At 36.9% G+C, this 18,562-nt stretch overlaps 2 protein-coding genes across 1 annotated transcript in view; both read left to right on the forward strand.

Moving 5' to 3' along the window:
- Positions 1-18,562, forward strand: part of Erich1 (glutamate-rich 1) — a gene marked incomplete at its 5' end in the record, with an annotated part of 52,793,804 nt that overhangs the window by 31,899,236 nt on the left and 20,876,006 nt on the right.
- Sgcz (sarcoglycan zeta) overlaps positions 1-18,562 on the forward strand; it is a 1,078,171-nt gene that overhangs the window by 1,024,723 nt on the left and 34,886 nt on the right. Inside the window, exon 5 of the mRNA NM_001108875.2 lies at positions 16,385-16,507. Within this exon, the coding sequence (NP_001102345.2) occupies positions 16,385-16,507 (123 nt within the window). The remainder of the gene's footprint in view (positions 1-16,384; positions 16,508-18,562) is intronic.

The raw sequence follows: 18,562 nt of genomic DNA on the forward strand, positions 1-18,562 counted from the left end.
GGTTTATGCGGCCCTTTCATTAGAATGTTTTCTAGTAGCTATGCAGGAGAGAAAATTGTCTGAAGAGAGAACACAGCTCTTAGAATGTTTTTTTTTTTTTTTTGCAGCTATCCAGAGGGAACGACTAAAAAATGTACACAGATCTTTTAGACCTTTTTGCTGGCTTTCTGATTTTGATCAAAAACCCCATGAATGACTCCTAGAATTTTTGTAGCATGATTTCTGACTTGGTCAGAAAATATACGACATTTTTTTTTCTAGCAGACTTTCTGACTTTGATTGGAAAACCCATGAGTTATCCAGAGAGCATTTAGAGTTTTGTTTTCTAGCATGAAAGACCTATTTTGAGTCGAGAACTGTCTCAAGCAGACTACAGAGCCAAGAATGATCTACAGAGAGCTGTCTAGGGAGCCACCTGGAGCAGAACTCAGGCCTTCAGCTTGGACGCATGATTAGACTTCAAGGCATTCTCTTCATTGCTCCCAGACACCCTTTCTGTCAGAACCCTTCTCTAAGCCTGGTCCTTGGCAAATGTTGACTGGCTTGTACAGGTCAGTTTGTTCATAGACAACTTCCTTTATAAATTCAGTAGTGAAGAAGTTCAGTTACATCCAGAAAACACTATTTTTCCTAGTCTTATCAGAAAAAGGCTCTTAGAATCTTTCATTCTCTACTTCCTCTCTGGCCCCTGAGCCTTCAAGGTATTGGATGTACTATATATAGATGTGCTGGTTCAATATAGATTTAAGCATGAATTTAACAGAAAGAGAAGCATCCAGAAAAAGATAAAACACACTATAGCCATGGGGATGGATATCCAAAGAAGGGATATTCTTTATTGTATTTAACATGGTCAGTTCCAATCCAACCAGAGCTCCCAGGGACTAAACCACCACCCAAAGAGTACACATGGGCAGACCCATGGCTCCAGCTGCATATGTAGCAGAGGATGGCCTTGTTGGGCATCAGTGGGAGGAGAAGTCCTTGATCCTACCAAGGTTCAATGCTCCAATATAGGGCAATGTCAGGGGAGGGAGGTGGGAAGGGGTGGGTGGGTAGATGGGGGAACACCCTCATAGGAGCAGGGAGAGGCAGGGTGGGATACAGAGGTTATGGATGGGAAACCTGGAAAGAGGATAACAAGCAATAAAAAATAAAATGATCGTAGATGTTATTTTGGTGGTTTCTCATGTTATTCTCTTCCAACACTTGCTAGTGATTTTAAATGAGATACAACATATCTCATTTAAAAAATATATATGTAACAGGATTATAGCTGATGAAGTAAAGGTCCCATTTTATGAGGATGAATGAAATGATAAAAAGTTCATTGTTAACATTAACAATTAACAGTTACAAGTCTTGTTTGTGAAATGCCTCATTCATTTCTTAAACAAGGTTTAAGATGATACTCAAGGTTGTATATGCTTAGGCTGTTAACATGGTGTTGGTGTATCAATATTTTAATATTATCATTTGACAATCTCACTAAATGTACTGGTTAGTTTTATGTCCTTAGCACAAGCTAGAGTTATCAGAGAGGATGCTTCCTTAATTGAAAAATACCTTGATAAGATTGGGATGTAGGCAAATATGTGAGCATTTTCTTAGTGATTGATATGTGTGGACCTACCGCTAGCTGCTAATCATGGAGTCTATAAAAGAAGCAGGCTTAGCAAATCATGAGAACAAGACAGTAAGTGGCACCATTCTATGGCTGCTACATCAGTTTCTGCCTCCAGATCTCAGCAACAGTTTAGTTCCTGCCTTGGCTTCCTTCTGCATGAACAATGATGTGGAAGGATAGTCAAATAATTCCCTTCCTCCCCTAGTTATTTTTTGCCATAGTGAGTCATTGTGACATAAGTACCACCAGACAAGATACGAAATACAATATTTCTGTGTAGCAAAACTTCACAGAAATTGTGCTAGAATTCTGGACTTTCGGTTGTGAAGAGTCTACATATTTTCCCCTCCTGTTGCCCACATTATTTCCCTTGTCTTTCATCCTGAGTCAGTCTATGACTGACTCATTGAAAACAGGTTGAGTTTTCTCTCTCTCTGACCTTTGAAGTACCTTTGACAAAGGAGTGACTTTAGTCATTCTTGAACCACTGCTTCCTTTTCTGACTTTGCTTGATATAATCCAGAGCCTCTTGGAATATGACATTTTGGCTTTACTGTTTTTATCACATACAGTCAGTAAGTTTCCTTCATAAGGTAGGAATCTGCACTAAAGAATTTTGAGATGTCTTCATTTCATGTGTGAAAAAGTGAGCAGGAATAACACTATCTTAGAATTTAGCAGGCAGCTTTTTGAAGTTTCCTGATATTACATTAAAACACTTCCTTGAGTCTTTAAATCCACTGAGCATTAAAGCTGGCTTTGGAAGTACATAGAGTGGAGCTAGCTAAGGGACATTTGTCCACAAATGAAGTTACCAGCATTTACACTGACCTGAGTGAAATGAAGACAAAAGATCCCTTGGGAAATAACAGTTTGAAAATGCATTAATAAATAATAAAGTACAATATAGAGAAAAAACTGAGAGGTTCTATCAGACGAGAAGTCTTTGTTGACTCTGTAGATGATATTATAGGGATATATAATGAACAAGAAGGACATGATAAATTCTGGTGACCAAGAAAGCAGAAGCCTGCAAACATATTTTTAGAGTTGTTTTTAAATAGGAAAATTGTACTGATAGGAAAGCAGGTTACTGTTTTCGACAGTATCAATGTTCCTAAATACATCCATAAACGGCTTCACCAGAGCCATCGTCTCCCACCCCTGCCCTAGAGATTGAATAAGAAGGATTTGAGCTCTTCATGGTTCCTTCTGAACATTTTTAAATATTAAAAATAACTAGAGGGCTGGGGATTTAGCTCAGTGGTAGAGTGCTTACCTAGGAAGCGCAAGGCCCTGGGTTCGGTCCCCAGCTCCGAAAAAAAGAACCAAAAAAAAAAAATAACTAGAAACATTTTCAAATTCATGTTCATGATTATAAAGGAAAAATAAGAATAATTTTAAATTTTCATGTCTGAGAGTCTCGCACATTTCAAAAAATAATGTAATCAAGCCATTATTTCATCTCCAAGAGAGAAAGCATGGGCTGATCTATTGGTTCTAAGAGAAATAATTAATTGAGATTTTACATGTTGATTTAGAAGACTTGTTATTTTCAGCAGTTTACATTAATAAGTATAAGGAACATATTAGTTTATACCACTGGCTCCCTGGGCTTTGCTAGAGTTGGACTGTTGAAAGAAAATTAGTCTAGTAAAATGTTTAATTAAAAATACCTCTCATCCTGTTTAAATTTATAAAAGTCTCTTCATTAAATTCTTAAATATTTCTTTCACAGCAGGTTCTTTCCTAGGCATTAGAAGTAATTACGTATTAATGGACACACTTTTGAATTCTATTTAAATATACTGAAAACCCACATCAAGTATTCAAGCAGTAGAAACTGTCTCCTTCTGAAAACGGTTTAGTTGAGAAGGTGTCAAAAGGGCATTTTATTAGGAAAATATTGGCTCTTCACTAAGTAGTGCTGGGAAAATCAAATGTCTACATTATAATGAAACTGCAGCCTTTCTTTAATCCGTATGCAAAGCTCAAAGTGAAACACCTAATTCAAAATCCTGAAACTATTCAGCAAGATGCAAAACAAAGCTTATCGCTAGAGTCACCCAATTAACACGGAAATTCTAGAACAATCCCGTCATCACTAATAATAATAATAATAACAACAATAGCAGCCGCTACCACCACCATCACCGTCTTTGGGTTAATAATAAAAGTCCCCAAAACCCACCTACAGGCAACCACCTATTTCCTTCCTTCAGCTGAAATTTTAGTCTATTTGCATAAGTGTACTTGAAAACATTTGAACTATATTTGCACCCTCAGCATCTGTAGTGAATATTTTCACCCAACTGTTGATTATTAGCATTCATTATCTATTGCTTCTTAGCTCTTTGTGACCAAGTTTATCAGCAACTGGTGGGTTTTATCAATTGATAGAATAAACTACTTTTTGCCACCATTGCTAGCCAATGCACCAAGATGCTTGCGTCCTATTGTATCTGTATCTATTCTTATCGCCCTCATTTACTCATTATCTACATTTTTAAAGTTACATTTTGATTCTACTTTTGTTCCATTTTCTTCTAACTTCTCAACATCAAAGTCTGACCCTTACTTTTTTTTCCGTTTTTCTTTGTTTTAAATATAATCATCTGAGGTCATCCATTTCAATAAAAGTACTAATTTAGTCTAGTTTCTTAAGTTTAGAGGTTAAAAACTGCAATTCAGTCTGAAACACTTTCCAATTTGCGGCGATCAAGTCTAAGCTTCCATGGAGGATTTTAAAATGGGCACCTTCACTTTGCATTGTAATGACTTGTAAGTCAGAGTCTGCTGTTGAAAGATTGTTCTACTGCAGTGAGATAAAAACTCCACACCTGTGTTATTTATCTTCCTTTTTCACCTCTTTCCCTCCTATTGCTGTTCCTCCTCCTGTTTAATCTTTATTTTGTGTGTGGGTCTGTGATACTGAAAATTTAACCCAGGCCCCATGAATGGAAAAAAAAAATCCACCACTTACCTACACTACTAGTATTTTTTTGTCTTTGTTTGATTGTTCTTTGGTTGTTTCTTTCTGTGTGTTGCTTGTTTGATTTGAGTCATGGTCTTACTAGTTTGCTTAAGTTTGAGTGAACATGCTTAGCAGCCCAGAAAGCACTTGAACTTGCCATCTTTCTAATTTAACCTCCCATGGGGCTGCTATTAAAGATGTGTACCATCAGACCCAAATGACAGATCCATAGCATTTCCCGTAGCATGATTTTCCTATTCATATTTGCTAGCTACGAAAAATAAAGGTCAGAACTCTACATGAGAAGAAATAGGCATTGGAAGCGAAAGGGTGCCGCAAAGGATAAGAAGAGTGATAGAGTAACTGTATGATGATAAGTGGAAGTTGGCTGTTCTCGTACATTCATAGTAGACCAGGCCGGCCTAGAACGCAGAGATCTGCCTACCTGTGCCTCCTGTGTGCTTTGATTAAAGACACATGTCATGTCACTGGCTTATCTCTCTTTTCTGATTGGCTCTAAATATTTTGTACAGCTCTATCATATTTCTGCACTTACAAATTTCCCATCAATATACCCTCAAACTATAAGCTAAAATAAACCCACCAGTAGAGTACTCTGTCGTCCGAGAAACTAAGACAGGGTGAACATGACAAAAGCATGTTGCATAGTGAGGTATCACAAGAAGCCTATCTGCACAATCAATACACACCAATACTCTTCTCAAGTTGAAAATGGTAACAATGTGTTGAGATGAATGAAGTCTGTAGCATGTGTCCTTTTAATTAGCCAAAAGAAACAAAGAACCAACAAACCATTGCTGAAGTAAACCATTAAAATATGTCAGATGGTTAAATTATACCAGGAACTAAATCATTCTTTCTGATGGGAAAGCTTTAATCCAAACACCCTACCTCATCATTTCTCTAGAGATGAATGAGGACTTGGTGCTTCTATGGGAACCATAAATAATGCTTTTGAAAGTAAAGGACATTAAAAATTCATGTAGCCATCAGCAAATGCATTTGCAATAAGTAACACATCACAAAAAAATGAATAGTCACCTCACAAAGACACAGTATCATAGCATTTAGCTGACAGGGTAACAAATACTATGATTTTAATCTTAAAACTATTTTAAAATTCTTTACCATCAAGTTTATTCTTCTTCAATGTTAAGTTCACTTGCTACAACACTAAAAGTCATATTTCAGAGAGAAGACAGGGACGTTTTCAATCATTTAAATTAAATAGCAATACAAATAGTTTTTTTTTAAATTAAGAAACCTGAAATATTAATAAGCATGCCTTCATGCTTTATTATTAATAAGTGACTTCATGAAAATATTTGAATGGTAGTGAAAGCATAAGTCACTTTATAAAGAAAAAAGAAAGCTGGGGTGCCTTTGTAATAGCATTTTATTAATATATAGTTTTTATTTACCTATGTCGAGCTCCCACATGATGACACTAAGACTACTAGATTTATTCAATCAAGCTTACAGCATAAAACCTGGGCAGTCATTGATCCAGTCTAATCCTCTAGGCTAATAAAGCCACCTCCTAGAGACACTTGCATTTTCCATATTGGCCTCACTCATTGAGCTTCAGGTGTGCTCTCCCATGCTGTTTTCTGGACCCAAGCCTGCTTCTCATGGTGAATACCTCTGATCCTCTCTCTCCCAGCCCTTCCATTGTTGTCTCCACCCCTGCCCTGTTCTCTCTTCTGCCCAGGCATTGCCTGGTCATCTTTTATTAATGAGGCAAAGAACAAGTGGTGAGCATTGTTTGCATAAGTTTGAAACAAGAAATATTTGGAAGAATGCCATGTCCACATTGCGACAATATGTGTGGGCAGAGAAATCAGCATTTGAATTTGAATAACACAAGGATAATCTCTGTAAAATGCACAAAAGCATTATGCCTACAACAGTTCTCTACCAGGAATGGGTTATATGGAACGTTTATTTTGTTAGAAAAGGAATGCCGGGGGGCAGGAGTGGTAATGGGGGGTGGATAGGGAGGGAAACACCCATATAGAAGGGGAGGGCGAGCGGTTAGGGGGCTGATGAACACAAAACCAGGAAAGGGAATAACATTAGAAATGTAAATAAGAAATACCCAATTTAATAAAAATGGGAAAAAAGAAAAAGAAAAAGAATATATATGCCCTATAAATGATTGTCATTATATTAATGTAATTAATAGTTAAACTAAAAATCAAATGTGAGGAAAAATAATTTTACAATTTGATATGTTGTTTACAATTTAATTGATAGTACAAGATTACATGTTTACTTGAGTAGAAATACAGTGTATATTATCACAGCTAACCTAGTTGTATTGCACATTATATGTAGAAAACATGTTCATGAAAATATAATAAGAAAACTTTTATACAACATGTTTTTAAAACGTTTGAAGTATTGAGTATAAAATATTGATACATTTTAATATAATGTATATATCCAAAAGTCTGATATATTATTAATTTTCTTCCTTATAAAGTAGAAAGTCAATAAGTAGCTATGACAGATATCATTTTAAGTCTACATTATTGAGAGATGGTTTGCAACTCTTACACCTACCTCCTTACCTTCCACAAATGATATGCCAACCTATCATGCATTGTCAATAAGTACAAAAGAGAGAGAGAGGAAAAACTTAGAGGCTATCTGTCTTTCTGTTTTTCATTTGGTCTTAGAGAAGCATGAACAAAACACAGTGACAAGACACTTCCTTTTACTAGTTAAGTGTTAAATGATTTTTGTCTTGCCTAATGCTGCTAGTGTTTCTCTGTGTGAGACATTCCCACAGTTGGCTTCAGGTCTCTCCTTAAAGGCAATGAATCAGCTTCGATGAAAATTAAGCATGGAAAATACAGAGTAAACTCTTGCATACCAACTTTGTGTTATAAAGAATATAAACACATGAGAATCCTGACTCGTGTAATATACAAAGAAACAGAATGCTTTGAGTGTGTTGTACATTTGGTTCCTTAGAAAGATACTGCTACAGCATTGTTTGAATTTGCTTTTTATAAACATGATAAACATAAGTGATACTAAGATATTCAGATTTTACTTGAAGCATTCAACATCTGATATAAATCACAGAGGAATAAAATAGTTTATAAGAGACCTTATTAATGGTCATGATTATTACTCAGTACGATTATGTGCTCTTGTGTTAGGGATTGCTAATAAAATAAACTAAATAATCTTGAATAATTATATAATTTCTTTTTTCTTTCTTTTCTTTTATTGGATATTTTCTTTACTTATATTTCAAATGTTATTCCCCTTCCTGGTTTCCCCTCCAGAAACCCCCTATCCCATCCTCCCTGCCCTGCTTCTATGAGGGTGCTCCCCGACCCACCCATTCCCTCCAGCTTCCCTGTCCTGGCATTCCCCTCCACTGGGGTATCAAACCTACACAGGACCAGAGGACTCTTCTCCCACTGATTCCCAACAAGGCCATCCTCTGCTACATATGCGGTTGGAGCCATGGGTCCCTCCATGTGTATCTTTGGTTGGTGGTTTAGTTCCTGGGAGCTCTGGGGGTCTGGTTGATTGATATTGTTGTTCTTCCTATGGGGTTGCAATCCCCTTCAGCTCCTTCAGTCCTTTCTCTAACTCCTCCATTACGGACCCAGTTCTCAGTCCAGTGGTTGGCTGTGAGCATCTGCCTCTGTATTGTCAGGTTCTAAGGAGGTCAGGATTGAATATCCTTAAGCAGAAGTTCACTTTGCATTGCATGGGAATTTTACTTATTTTTATTCCTCCTCATACTATGATTTCAGGAAATCTTACCCAAGTTCTTATTTGTTTTTGTTTTGTTTTGCTCTGTTTTGTTTTCTCCCTTCTTACAATTCAAGACTGATATTTTTTGTGGGTCAGAAGAGTCTGAAGGCTAAATATTTCTAGGTGTTTCTTTAATGTGGTCAAGGACGTGAGAGCCACAGAGGGAATGAATGAAGAAAATTAAAATTTAAAGACTATCACATGAGAAAGTGTAAGACAAATGACAATATAGAAAAGACTTGGTCAAAAGAAGAGGAACCAATTGACCGATTTCTGTAATTGGACAGTGAAAATCTAGATGTTTCTGTCTGTGGGAACAGCAGTCTATAATATGTAGCAAACCTAATAAACTAATGCAGGTCACCCAGGACACACACACACACACACACACACACACACACACACACACACACACACTCGCACAGGCACAGACACACACACACACGCACACACACGCATGCACGCACGCGCACACACACACATGCATGCACACACACGCATGCACGCAAACACACAGACACACACTCACACACACATGCACGCACACGCACGCACGCACAAACACACAGACACACACTCACCCCACACACACACACACACATTTAAAATAATAAAATGTTTCGCAATATATTTTATTTTAAGAAACTTAGATGTTAGTTCAAAAGTTCCTGGGGAGGCAGATGAATATCATCTGACAAATTCCTTTGAGAAGAAATATGAAACTTAAATGTTTTAATTATTAATCTTATCAACTTAAAATTTTCTTAATAAAATTAAATACCAAACCCCAATAAATTCTTTATTCTATTATTTGAATATTTTGTCAGTAAATATATATTCCTTCCAGATAACTCATGGCTTTCAAAGTAAAGAAGCAGTCTCATTAGGTCTAGCTCAGTAAATGAGGTCCCTGTGCTCCCTTAAAGGGGCGTGGGTAAGGGACTCTACATAGGTGCCTGAGGAACTCAAAGGCAGCTGCATCAGGTAAAATAGTGCATTGGCGTGGGTGACCACTCAAGAAGGCCGGATCACTGCACTACTGGCAAATCTGCAGGCCACTCCATTGCAGCATCTCTATTACCCAGCATTCCTTTCCCGCTTACATAACCTTTGGGTCAGGACTGGTGAATCATGGGATTTTTGAGTGTCCTTGTATTTCTTGAGGTATTTAATGTCAGTGAGGTCATTAATGCTCTGAGTGCTAGAACCCTAGCCTTTTCCCCAGGAATAAATTCTTCATATCAGAGGAAACAACTGCACAACACTCTAACCATTCTTCTGCCTTATACAATGTTTTGTTTATTTGTTTGTTTGTTTGTTTGTTCATTCATTTTCACTTTGAGGACTTCGTATATGAAGGCTGTATTAGTATCATTTTCTGCCTCCCTCTCCTTCTTGTAATTCCTCCCATGCTCCCCATCAACTCCTTCTCAAATTTATAGCCTCTTAGTCTTTAATTACTGTTACTACAAATATATGCACACATATTTAAATTTTTAAAAACGACCCGCTGAGTTCATGCAGTGTTGCCCATATGTATATGTGTTTAGGACTGGGAGCATGGGCTTTTACATTTTCTCTGCTTCGTTTTTTCGCGGAGACTTGAAAGGGATATAAAAGATTCATTCTTTTCTTCCCCGTGTAGCTGAGATTGTGGTCACTGTGCCGTGGCAAAAAATCACCTCTCCCCAGCACTTCGTTGAACTGTTAGTTTCAGCAGCAACCGCTGCCCACTCAAGGATAAAGGAGAAGCAGAAAAGGTTCCCTCCATCATAAGCTCTAGTGTAAACACTAATGGAGGGAAGGCAGTTCCACAGGCACATGATATCCTTTTAACAAAACAGTAGCATTAGCTTCTCCACTGGTGGTTCTGACCTTCCCACCTAGGGGCTTTTGCCCTGGCATTCAGTACCAGACGTAGAATCTGGAGCATGCACATTAAATCCAATCGCCAAACAGTTGGTTGTACTCATGATAGCTATCTCACAACTGAATTAACAGGCAAACCATGCTGGTTATGTTTGTAGTGCAGTATGGAGAGTCTGTGACCCAGAAGGATTGGCAGCGGCAGTTCTCTCCCAGAGCCCTGGGTATTCCCTTCTGGTTTTACAAGCACCAGCCAGAGGGAGGTGGCCCTCGTTCTTTGCTCTTTGACTGATTCAGATCGTACAGCCAGAGCATATTGAGTCTTTAATGGGCAGCCCTGTGAGCAACAATACAATAGTCATCCCCTTGTTCTCTCCCCCTCCCCTTTGTTGCTTGTTTTTGTCTGAGGACAGGGTCCCGTGTAGCTGAACCTGAAGTCAGCTTGAAATCAGTGGCTGAGGATGACTGAGAAAAAAAGATCCACACTGTGTAATAACAAACGCAAACAATAGCAAAAGGAAAATAGTTTTCAAAATCCAATTCTATGAAAGACCAGCTTAGAGAAGGGTAAAAAAAAATCTAAGAATCGTCAAGAGAAAGTGGTTTGAACGTGTTCTATCATGAGACATCCCTACATTCTGTTTCCCATAGGCTGGGGCAATCTTCATACTCTTCTAGCATAGCCCCACCCTAAATTCACTAGACAACCCTTTACCTTTCTCATCCGGGCCTCAGAAAGGCATCAGCCTATCACATCTCAGCTCCCGTTGTTCCAAGGCAAGCAAGCACCACGTGCCAGGCAAGAAAGAGGGGAAACTAAGGTCTCCTGCTTATTTTTAATGTGTTGAAATTAGATATAATTTTCTAAAATTATTATGAAAATGGATGACAACACTATGTCTTACAATGATCTTGAACACTTGATCTCTCTGCTTTTATGGCCATAGTCCTGGGATTTCAGAAACAAACTCATCTTTTGCAACAGGTTTTTATTACATATGAGGCCTGAAATTCTCCCTGACCAATAACTTAAAATGAAGTAATACATGCCCGGTACTGAGATCCTCCCCCAACACCATGTGATGCCCTATACGATTCATACTCAGAAGGTATGAAGATCTGAATTAAAATCATCTCTCTCTCTCTCTCTCTCTCTCTCTCTCTCTCTCTCTCTCTCACACACACACATACAGAGACAGACAGACTAGAGAGAGAGACTGAAAGACAGAAGTATACACTCAAAAAATAAAAATTAACACCTGAAATAAAATACTTATTATTGCATCTAAGAGTGTTGAAAATCAAACACATATAAGCAAAGTGGATATGTAAATATATAATATAAATAAACACAAATTAAGTGGAAGAAGAGCATGATAAAAATTAACTTCAACAGAAGTTAAACTGCTAATTCATTACTTTTAAATGAACAAGGGCCAATAAGCAGAATTTAAAATATTAATAAACATAAAATTACTGATCTATGTCTGAGCAATAAATCAGAAAAAAATGATACAATGGAAAAATGGGTCATTCTGCAGACTAAACTTTATTCATTGACAAGGATGTAGAAACACGGGCCTCAGGCAAAGTGACAATATGAACTCCAACAACATTGGTAGTGACAGCTATCTTTCCAGTTGGTATGAGACAAAATTATTTGTGTTCTTTTATATGTATACTTTTAAGTCAATTTTAAGAGATTTATCTCTTTTTATTTTATGCTTATGAATGTCTTGCCACTGTGTAAATGCACCAAGTACGTGTAGGGTAGAGATCAGACAATGGTGAAGGAGCCCTAGAAGCTAGAGTCACAGATCAGTGTTAGCCACGTTTTGGTATTGGGAATCAAATACCATTGCTCTTCAAGAGCAGCGAGTGTTCTTAAGGACCCAGTTCTCCAGCCCAATCCTTAACTGATTTTTAAAATACGAACAGAGATCTAGTGGCTTGGTAGTATGAATTATAGGTAAGGAAGTGATACAAATGGTTACAAGTAACAGAATTCATCACAACTAAGAAGTAAACCTTTACTGGTGAGTAGGTGACTCAGTATAAACTGTTAGATTAGTTGAATGTTGATGGGTATCATCAGGTAAAGAGATCAAAGGACAGAGGTGACCCCTGAATTTGCGCATTCACATTGGTGTATTAGCTCCTGGAAGCCAAAAGGCAGCTGGGGCCTTAACCTACAGGTCAGTGGCTGTGGGTAAGAGGGTCAACTTAACTATCACAGGAGAGTTGCAAATCCAAAGTGGAGTCCTCCAGCATGGCTAGAGGTTGCCTTCTTCTCTCTCTATTATATCTTCCCATATGTCAGATGTTTTAGGGTTCATTTAGCATGTAAGTGAGGAGTGTGTATGTGTGTGTGTGTGTGTGTGTGTGTGTGTGTGTACATGTGTGGGCATACTCACACGCAACATAAACTTTGATTGAGAAGGTATAGGGGGCGGGGGATGGTACCATCAGTCCTTGGCTGCAACTCTCCTCATGACTGCTGGCAGTTGCTTAGCTTGTCCCACTCCCTCTACATATGGATGTGTGTCCCCAGCCTCTTCATGACCTTGGGGGCACACTTTACTTGGATACCCTGAGTAGCTCCTTGGTACTCACAGGTGCAAAGAGCACATCTCTGAATCTTGTCCTACGTGAACTTGGTGTGTTTGGTGATAATCTCTCACTGCCAACTGGCTCACATCCATTTTCATCCTGTGGTCCTTGTCGAGAACTGGAAAGAGAAGGAACGGCAGAGCATGGCTGTTGGTTTCCAGTGATGACTGTGGTTGTTTTTTTTTTTTATTTTATAGATTATTCATATACCTCATGACAATTTTTAAAAAGAATTCTGAATGAATAATCGTGAATCTGGTTTTGATTTGCGGCAAGAATTTCAAAATTCTTAATAATATACACATACATACGCATATAAAATTAAAGTACAGTAATATAGGATGTAATAACAGATTATATACCTGTTGAGAAAAACATGTAGGAGACAGGAAGACATAACCACACAGATCATTGTATTCTTTTCTTTGAACCTAGAAATTTCTTTCAATTGTATTCTTTAAGCACCCATGGATGTTCTTGTCAAGGAAAAATTTCCAGTTCTAATATTTTTTCCAATTGAATGTAAGTAGTAAAAAGAAATAGCTAATTATTGTTTTATTTTTGTTCTTAAGGTAATTGTATCTTTAAGCAACTGGAACTTGTCTAAAACAAATTTATGTGATACTGGACACAAACACCTGATAGGAAATCAAATATAGTTCAAATAAACTGAGTTCAGTATCATGATGTTTATTAGTGTTAAACATCGATAGTTCCAATGACTGATTATAATGCCAATTATATATTTTTCTGTTTCCTCTTTGTAGATTTAAATAGCAATGTATATACATGTGATGCTATATAATTATTTTCTAATATGGAACATTTATTTAGTATGGAGTAATTGTTAATTACTTGCAATTTTGCCATGTGTAATTATGCTAATATAGTGAATAAAGTGCAGTCTCAAGTATTAATATATATTTATATATGTTTTTCAATTGGATGATTTTCATATGCCTTAATTTATGGCTTAGATGCATCTCATCTATTCTGCATGCATAAATATTGTGCAATTTGCTTATTTGCCTTTGCTCATTTAAAGTTAATGAATTAAAACTTCAACTCCCTTTGCCAGAGCCAGACACCACTCTATAGAAGTTTCTAATAGTCTATTTGCAATAGCTTGTGTGACAAACAGTATATTTTAGTATTTGCATAACATCTTCTGAATAAAGACTTTTATCACTATTCTTAGAAAACTCTTGGTATTCTGTGAGTGTATATAATGTCTTCATGTGTGTATGTGCACGTCTATGCCATCAACTGAAACTTATGAATCAATTTAGCTGAGAAATGTAGTATAATTTAAGAGGGTTATATGTCATTAATGTTAAAGTTATATGCATAAAAAAACTGTAATAATTTTCAGATCATTGAGGCTCAATTGTATTCAAGTCTCTGGGAGACAGATAAAAACAGTGTGATGTGTAAACCTAAAAGTCAAGTCTGTCAACACATTGGCCACAATATTTTGATTCTCAGTGAAATTGCTACCACACAATGACTAACGGCAAAACATACATTAGACCCTGCATAGATGAAAGCATTCGAACGACTACTGCCCTCTGAAATAATATTCATAAAACCAATATAATGATCAAAGAGAGTAAGTCTACAATGTTTTTCTCAATATTTTCATTAAATTCTGTAAGAATAGGTATTTGTTTAAAAATAAAAGATAAACTATTTTGATTATCATTTTCTGTACTTGTTTTGATTTGCTGGGAATTTTTTTTTCTTGGTGAGGATTGAAAACAACACTCATCTGTGAGTACAAAGGCAAGTGTTCATGCATTATTGTTAGAGATTATATTGGTTCAGTCATTAGTGGTAGGAGTTTCACCTCCAATTAAGATTTATTACTAGCATACCAATTGCTTCTGTAGTGCCAAATGGTCATTAACAATTAGTTAAAGGAAAAAAGGAGTTCCTTAATTTGAAGTGGAAAAGGACGGGACACATGAGACGGTTTAGAGAGATGAACCAAATGGAGAAATAATGTTATAATCTCAAAGAATTTAAAATATTTTTCAAAAGATACAATATTTTTAAGGTAAAATTTATGCTTTTTAAAATAAGCCAGTTTGAGAAAACAGGATTGATTTTGTCCTATTTAACATGTCTAGTTGAGCATTTTCAAAAACCATCTTTATATAAAACCAGAATATAGGAAAAACATATGCCCCATTCTCAATAAGAAGTTGTTTTATAATTTAAATATAAATTACATTATATTCTCCTTTCCATTTTCCCCTCAAAACCCCTCCCTGTGCCACAACCACATCCTTTCTCTATCCCATGACTTGTTTAAAGTGCCTTAGATTCTATGAGCAAAAGAGCATGAATTTTCCTCCAGCCCACGGCTAGTTGTGGGAGGAAACCTCAGCTAGGATTGAGGAAGGGGACCCAAAAAGGATGAAAAGAGGGAAGGGGTGAAATTTACCAGCTAGTATTTGCATGCGGTCACTTGAAGACAACTATAATACTGAATTGAATGATGCAATGAAATATAAAGATGCACTCTTCTGATGATGCTGTGGAGAAAACTGAAAAGTAAGATACATCTGGCATGGCATGCCTGTGGACCTGAATGGACCTGAATTATCAAAACATCGGTAATACATTTGTAGAGCAAAAATGAGAGGTGCAACTCCATAAGAAAATGTAGAAAGCCAAATGAAAAACATTCAACACTGTGGAAAAATATCCAACTTTCCCAATGCTTAAGGAATCACTTCGTTAGATGAAACTCATCTGTGTAATCCTGTTAGATCTTCCTCCTACATCCCTTCAACCTCTCAAATTATTTGTTTTCTAAATGTGGACATTGGTGTTGTGACCAATATGAGTGGATTTACGAAGATAATCCAAAAATAAACTTGAATTGCACTTTAGAGCAGTCAAGCAACTTATACTTCAAGAAATATGAAAATCAATTATTAATCTATATTATCAGAAAATAAAGTAGTGTCAAAATTTTAAATTCATTGACATTAAAAGGGTAAGGAGATATCTACACCTCTATGAAATGTGGGGTAAATAACTGGTGTTTTAGAATACGCAGTAAGGTAGCAAGGTGGGTATGGTGTTCTGCACTGCCAAGAAAGATGTGAATCATTGAGGCCCTATTCATTGAGCATCTACAATGTGCTAGGTGAAAGAAATGACTAACCTTTGCCTCCAGTAGACAGCAAAGCAGATATCGCCTCCCCAGTTGATAAGCCAGGTGTTTTAATCTGGGTGAGCCCACAGACCATATTAGAACAGCCTTAAACATGGAGAACGAATATGCATGACCAGTTACTCTAGTCTAGAGATAGTCACTGAAATCTGAGGGTGTCGAAAAAGGATAGCCACTAAAAATGTTAACTGCAATGTAAAACATACAGCAGGAATGAGTAAGACAACCAATATGTGTATCTCTTTTTTTATGAAAAACAGCGTGTGCTAATGGCATTCTACATACCAACCTCATTTTCAAACCACTTTCCCTCTGCCTGCAGGAGCTGAGGCTGTTGAGGCCCAGTGTAAAAGATTTGAAGTGAGAGCCAGTGAAGACGGCAGGGTGCTGTTTTCTGCAGATGAAGATGAGATCACTATTGGGGCTGAGAAGCTAAAGGTTACAGGTACTGTAATGGAGGTCTTTGAAACTTTTTAAAAGCATACACAATTGCAGAGAAGATTCTTTATATGAAATTATATGTCCTTCCTGAAAATTGAATCTACCATTTTATAACACTGAATTTAGTATTCAAATCGTCTTCAAATAAAGTTAGTAGTTGTGGTTACGGAACAGACTCTAGAAAGCATTCAAAATGTAAAGCTGTGTCACTCCGCTAAAGGAAACAATGGGCTAAGTGGTATAAGAATATATGATTATTTTGTTCTCCCTTCTAGGAAGGAATTAAGCATCCACATTTTGTTCTTCCTTCTTGAGCTGCAAATGATCTGTGAATTTTTTTTTAGGTTTTCCAAGCTTTTGGGCTACTATCCACTTACCAGTGAGTGCCTGCCATGTGTGTTCTTTTGTGATTGGGTTACCTCACTCAGGATGATATTTTCTAGTTCCGTCCATTTGCCTAAGAATTTCCTGTAGTCATTGTTTTTAATAGCTGAGTAGTACTCTGTTGTGTAAATGTACCACATTTTCTATATCCATTCCTCTGTTGGTAAGAGTGGGAGCATCCTCATAGAAGCAGGGGGGTTGGGGAGGGAAGAAGAGGGAAAGGTGGTAACATTTGAAATGTAAATACATAAAATGTCCAAGAAAAATAAAATTTCAAAAAACAAGAAACAGAATATATGATTAAAGATGACATATCAGAACTAGAGGTAGCATTGTCTATTCTTCTGTTTTCCAGAGAATACCCTTCCTGTGTATGGCTTCTGTGTATGAGAACCCTCCATATTTATATAGCCTTTTTGTATATCTGCTCTTCCTAGATATATGCAACACCAGCATAGAAAACCAGACATGGATACATAAAAATTCAAGCCGAATCCTTCCTTCTTCATCAGGATCCCATTTACTAACTCCAGAACAGCTTTGTTCTTGCTTCTGACACTTCTAAAATGAAAATATCAAAGATAAATATAGTTTAAAATTTTATGTGCATAGGAGAGAAAATTGGGCAAAGCACAGAATACAATATGAAGGCAAGGGATTGACTGCTATCCTCAACTATACTTTAAAGCAGAACCCTAGTCTTTTGACAAATAACACTACAAAGAGACACTGACTCCAGGGTGCTCCATATAAATTAGGTAACTATTCTAGCAAGACTTCAAAGTACATGTGACAAAAGATCTGTGTGAACTTTAAATTAGTGGCATGAAAGTTTTCTATTTAAGCAATAGCCAAAGGAATTAAAATTAAGGCGAACTCTTTCCTCACTTTCTTTCACTTTATGAATAATGACTTTTTTCAATGAACTGTTGTTTCAGACAGAAATGGAGAACTTTCACACTGGCTATGTTTATATATCTGAGAAAAAAACCACCTTCACAAGTGCTAAAGATTTTAGCAAATTCATATTTAGCCTATTTAGAATACAGGTGGGTACATATTAAAGGTCACATGTGATATAGGTGTCTTAGTTTTCTATGTGCCAACAAAATTCTTGACGGCAAAATAATGGACAATAGTTTGATGGCCTCAAAGAATTTAGCACATTGTTTGTCTTAAGGGTTTGGCAGTCCATGTTTGCACTTGGATAGCTCCACTCCTTTAGAGCAAAGACTATACTTAGCCCCACAGCAGAGATTGTGCGAGAGAAAAGTGCCGCTCAGTCAGGATGGAAAATAAAGTCATGATGAGGAAAAGATTGTGGGGATAACCCTAAAAGCAATGTGCATGGTGATTTGTAGCCAGCCAAGCTCCAAACTCATCCTCCAACCATCTACCTTCAAGTACATCCATCAATTAAGCCATGAAAGTACAGTCTCCTTTAAGTGACCAGTTCTCAGCAAGCCTTTAACAAATAAACTATGAGGATACAATTTTAGATTCAAGCCATAATAGCCAACATCACTGCTCTATTGCCATAATAGATAATTGTTTACTCAAGATTCAAAATTAATTTACTCTCGAATGGATTAGCTTTCCTTGAAGTTATTTAATTGTGTATCTGTTCTCGACACTCCTGGATAAAAGAGAGTTATAGACTTTAGTTCAAAATTAT

The sequence above is a fragment of the Rattus norvegicus genome, chromosome 16, assembly GCF_021556685.1.
Source record: "Rattus norvegicus strain SHRSP/BbbUtx chromosome 16, alternate assembly SHRSP_T2T, whole genome shotgun sequence".
Classification (NCBI taxonomy): Eukaryota; Metazoa; Chordata; class Mammalia; order Rodentia; family Muridae; genus Rattus; species Rattus norvegicus.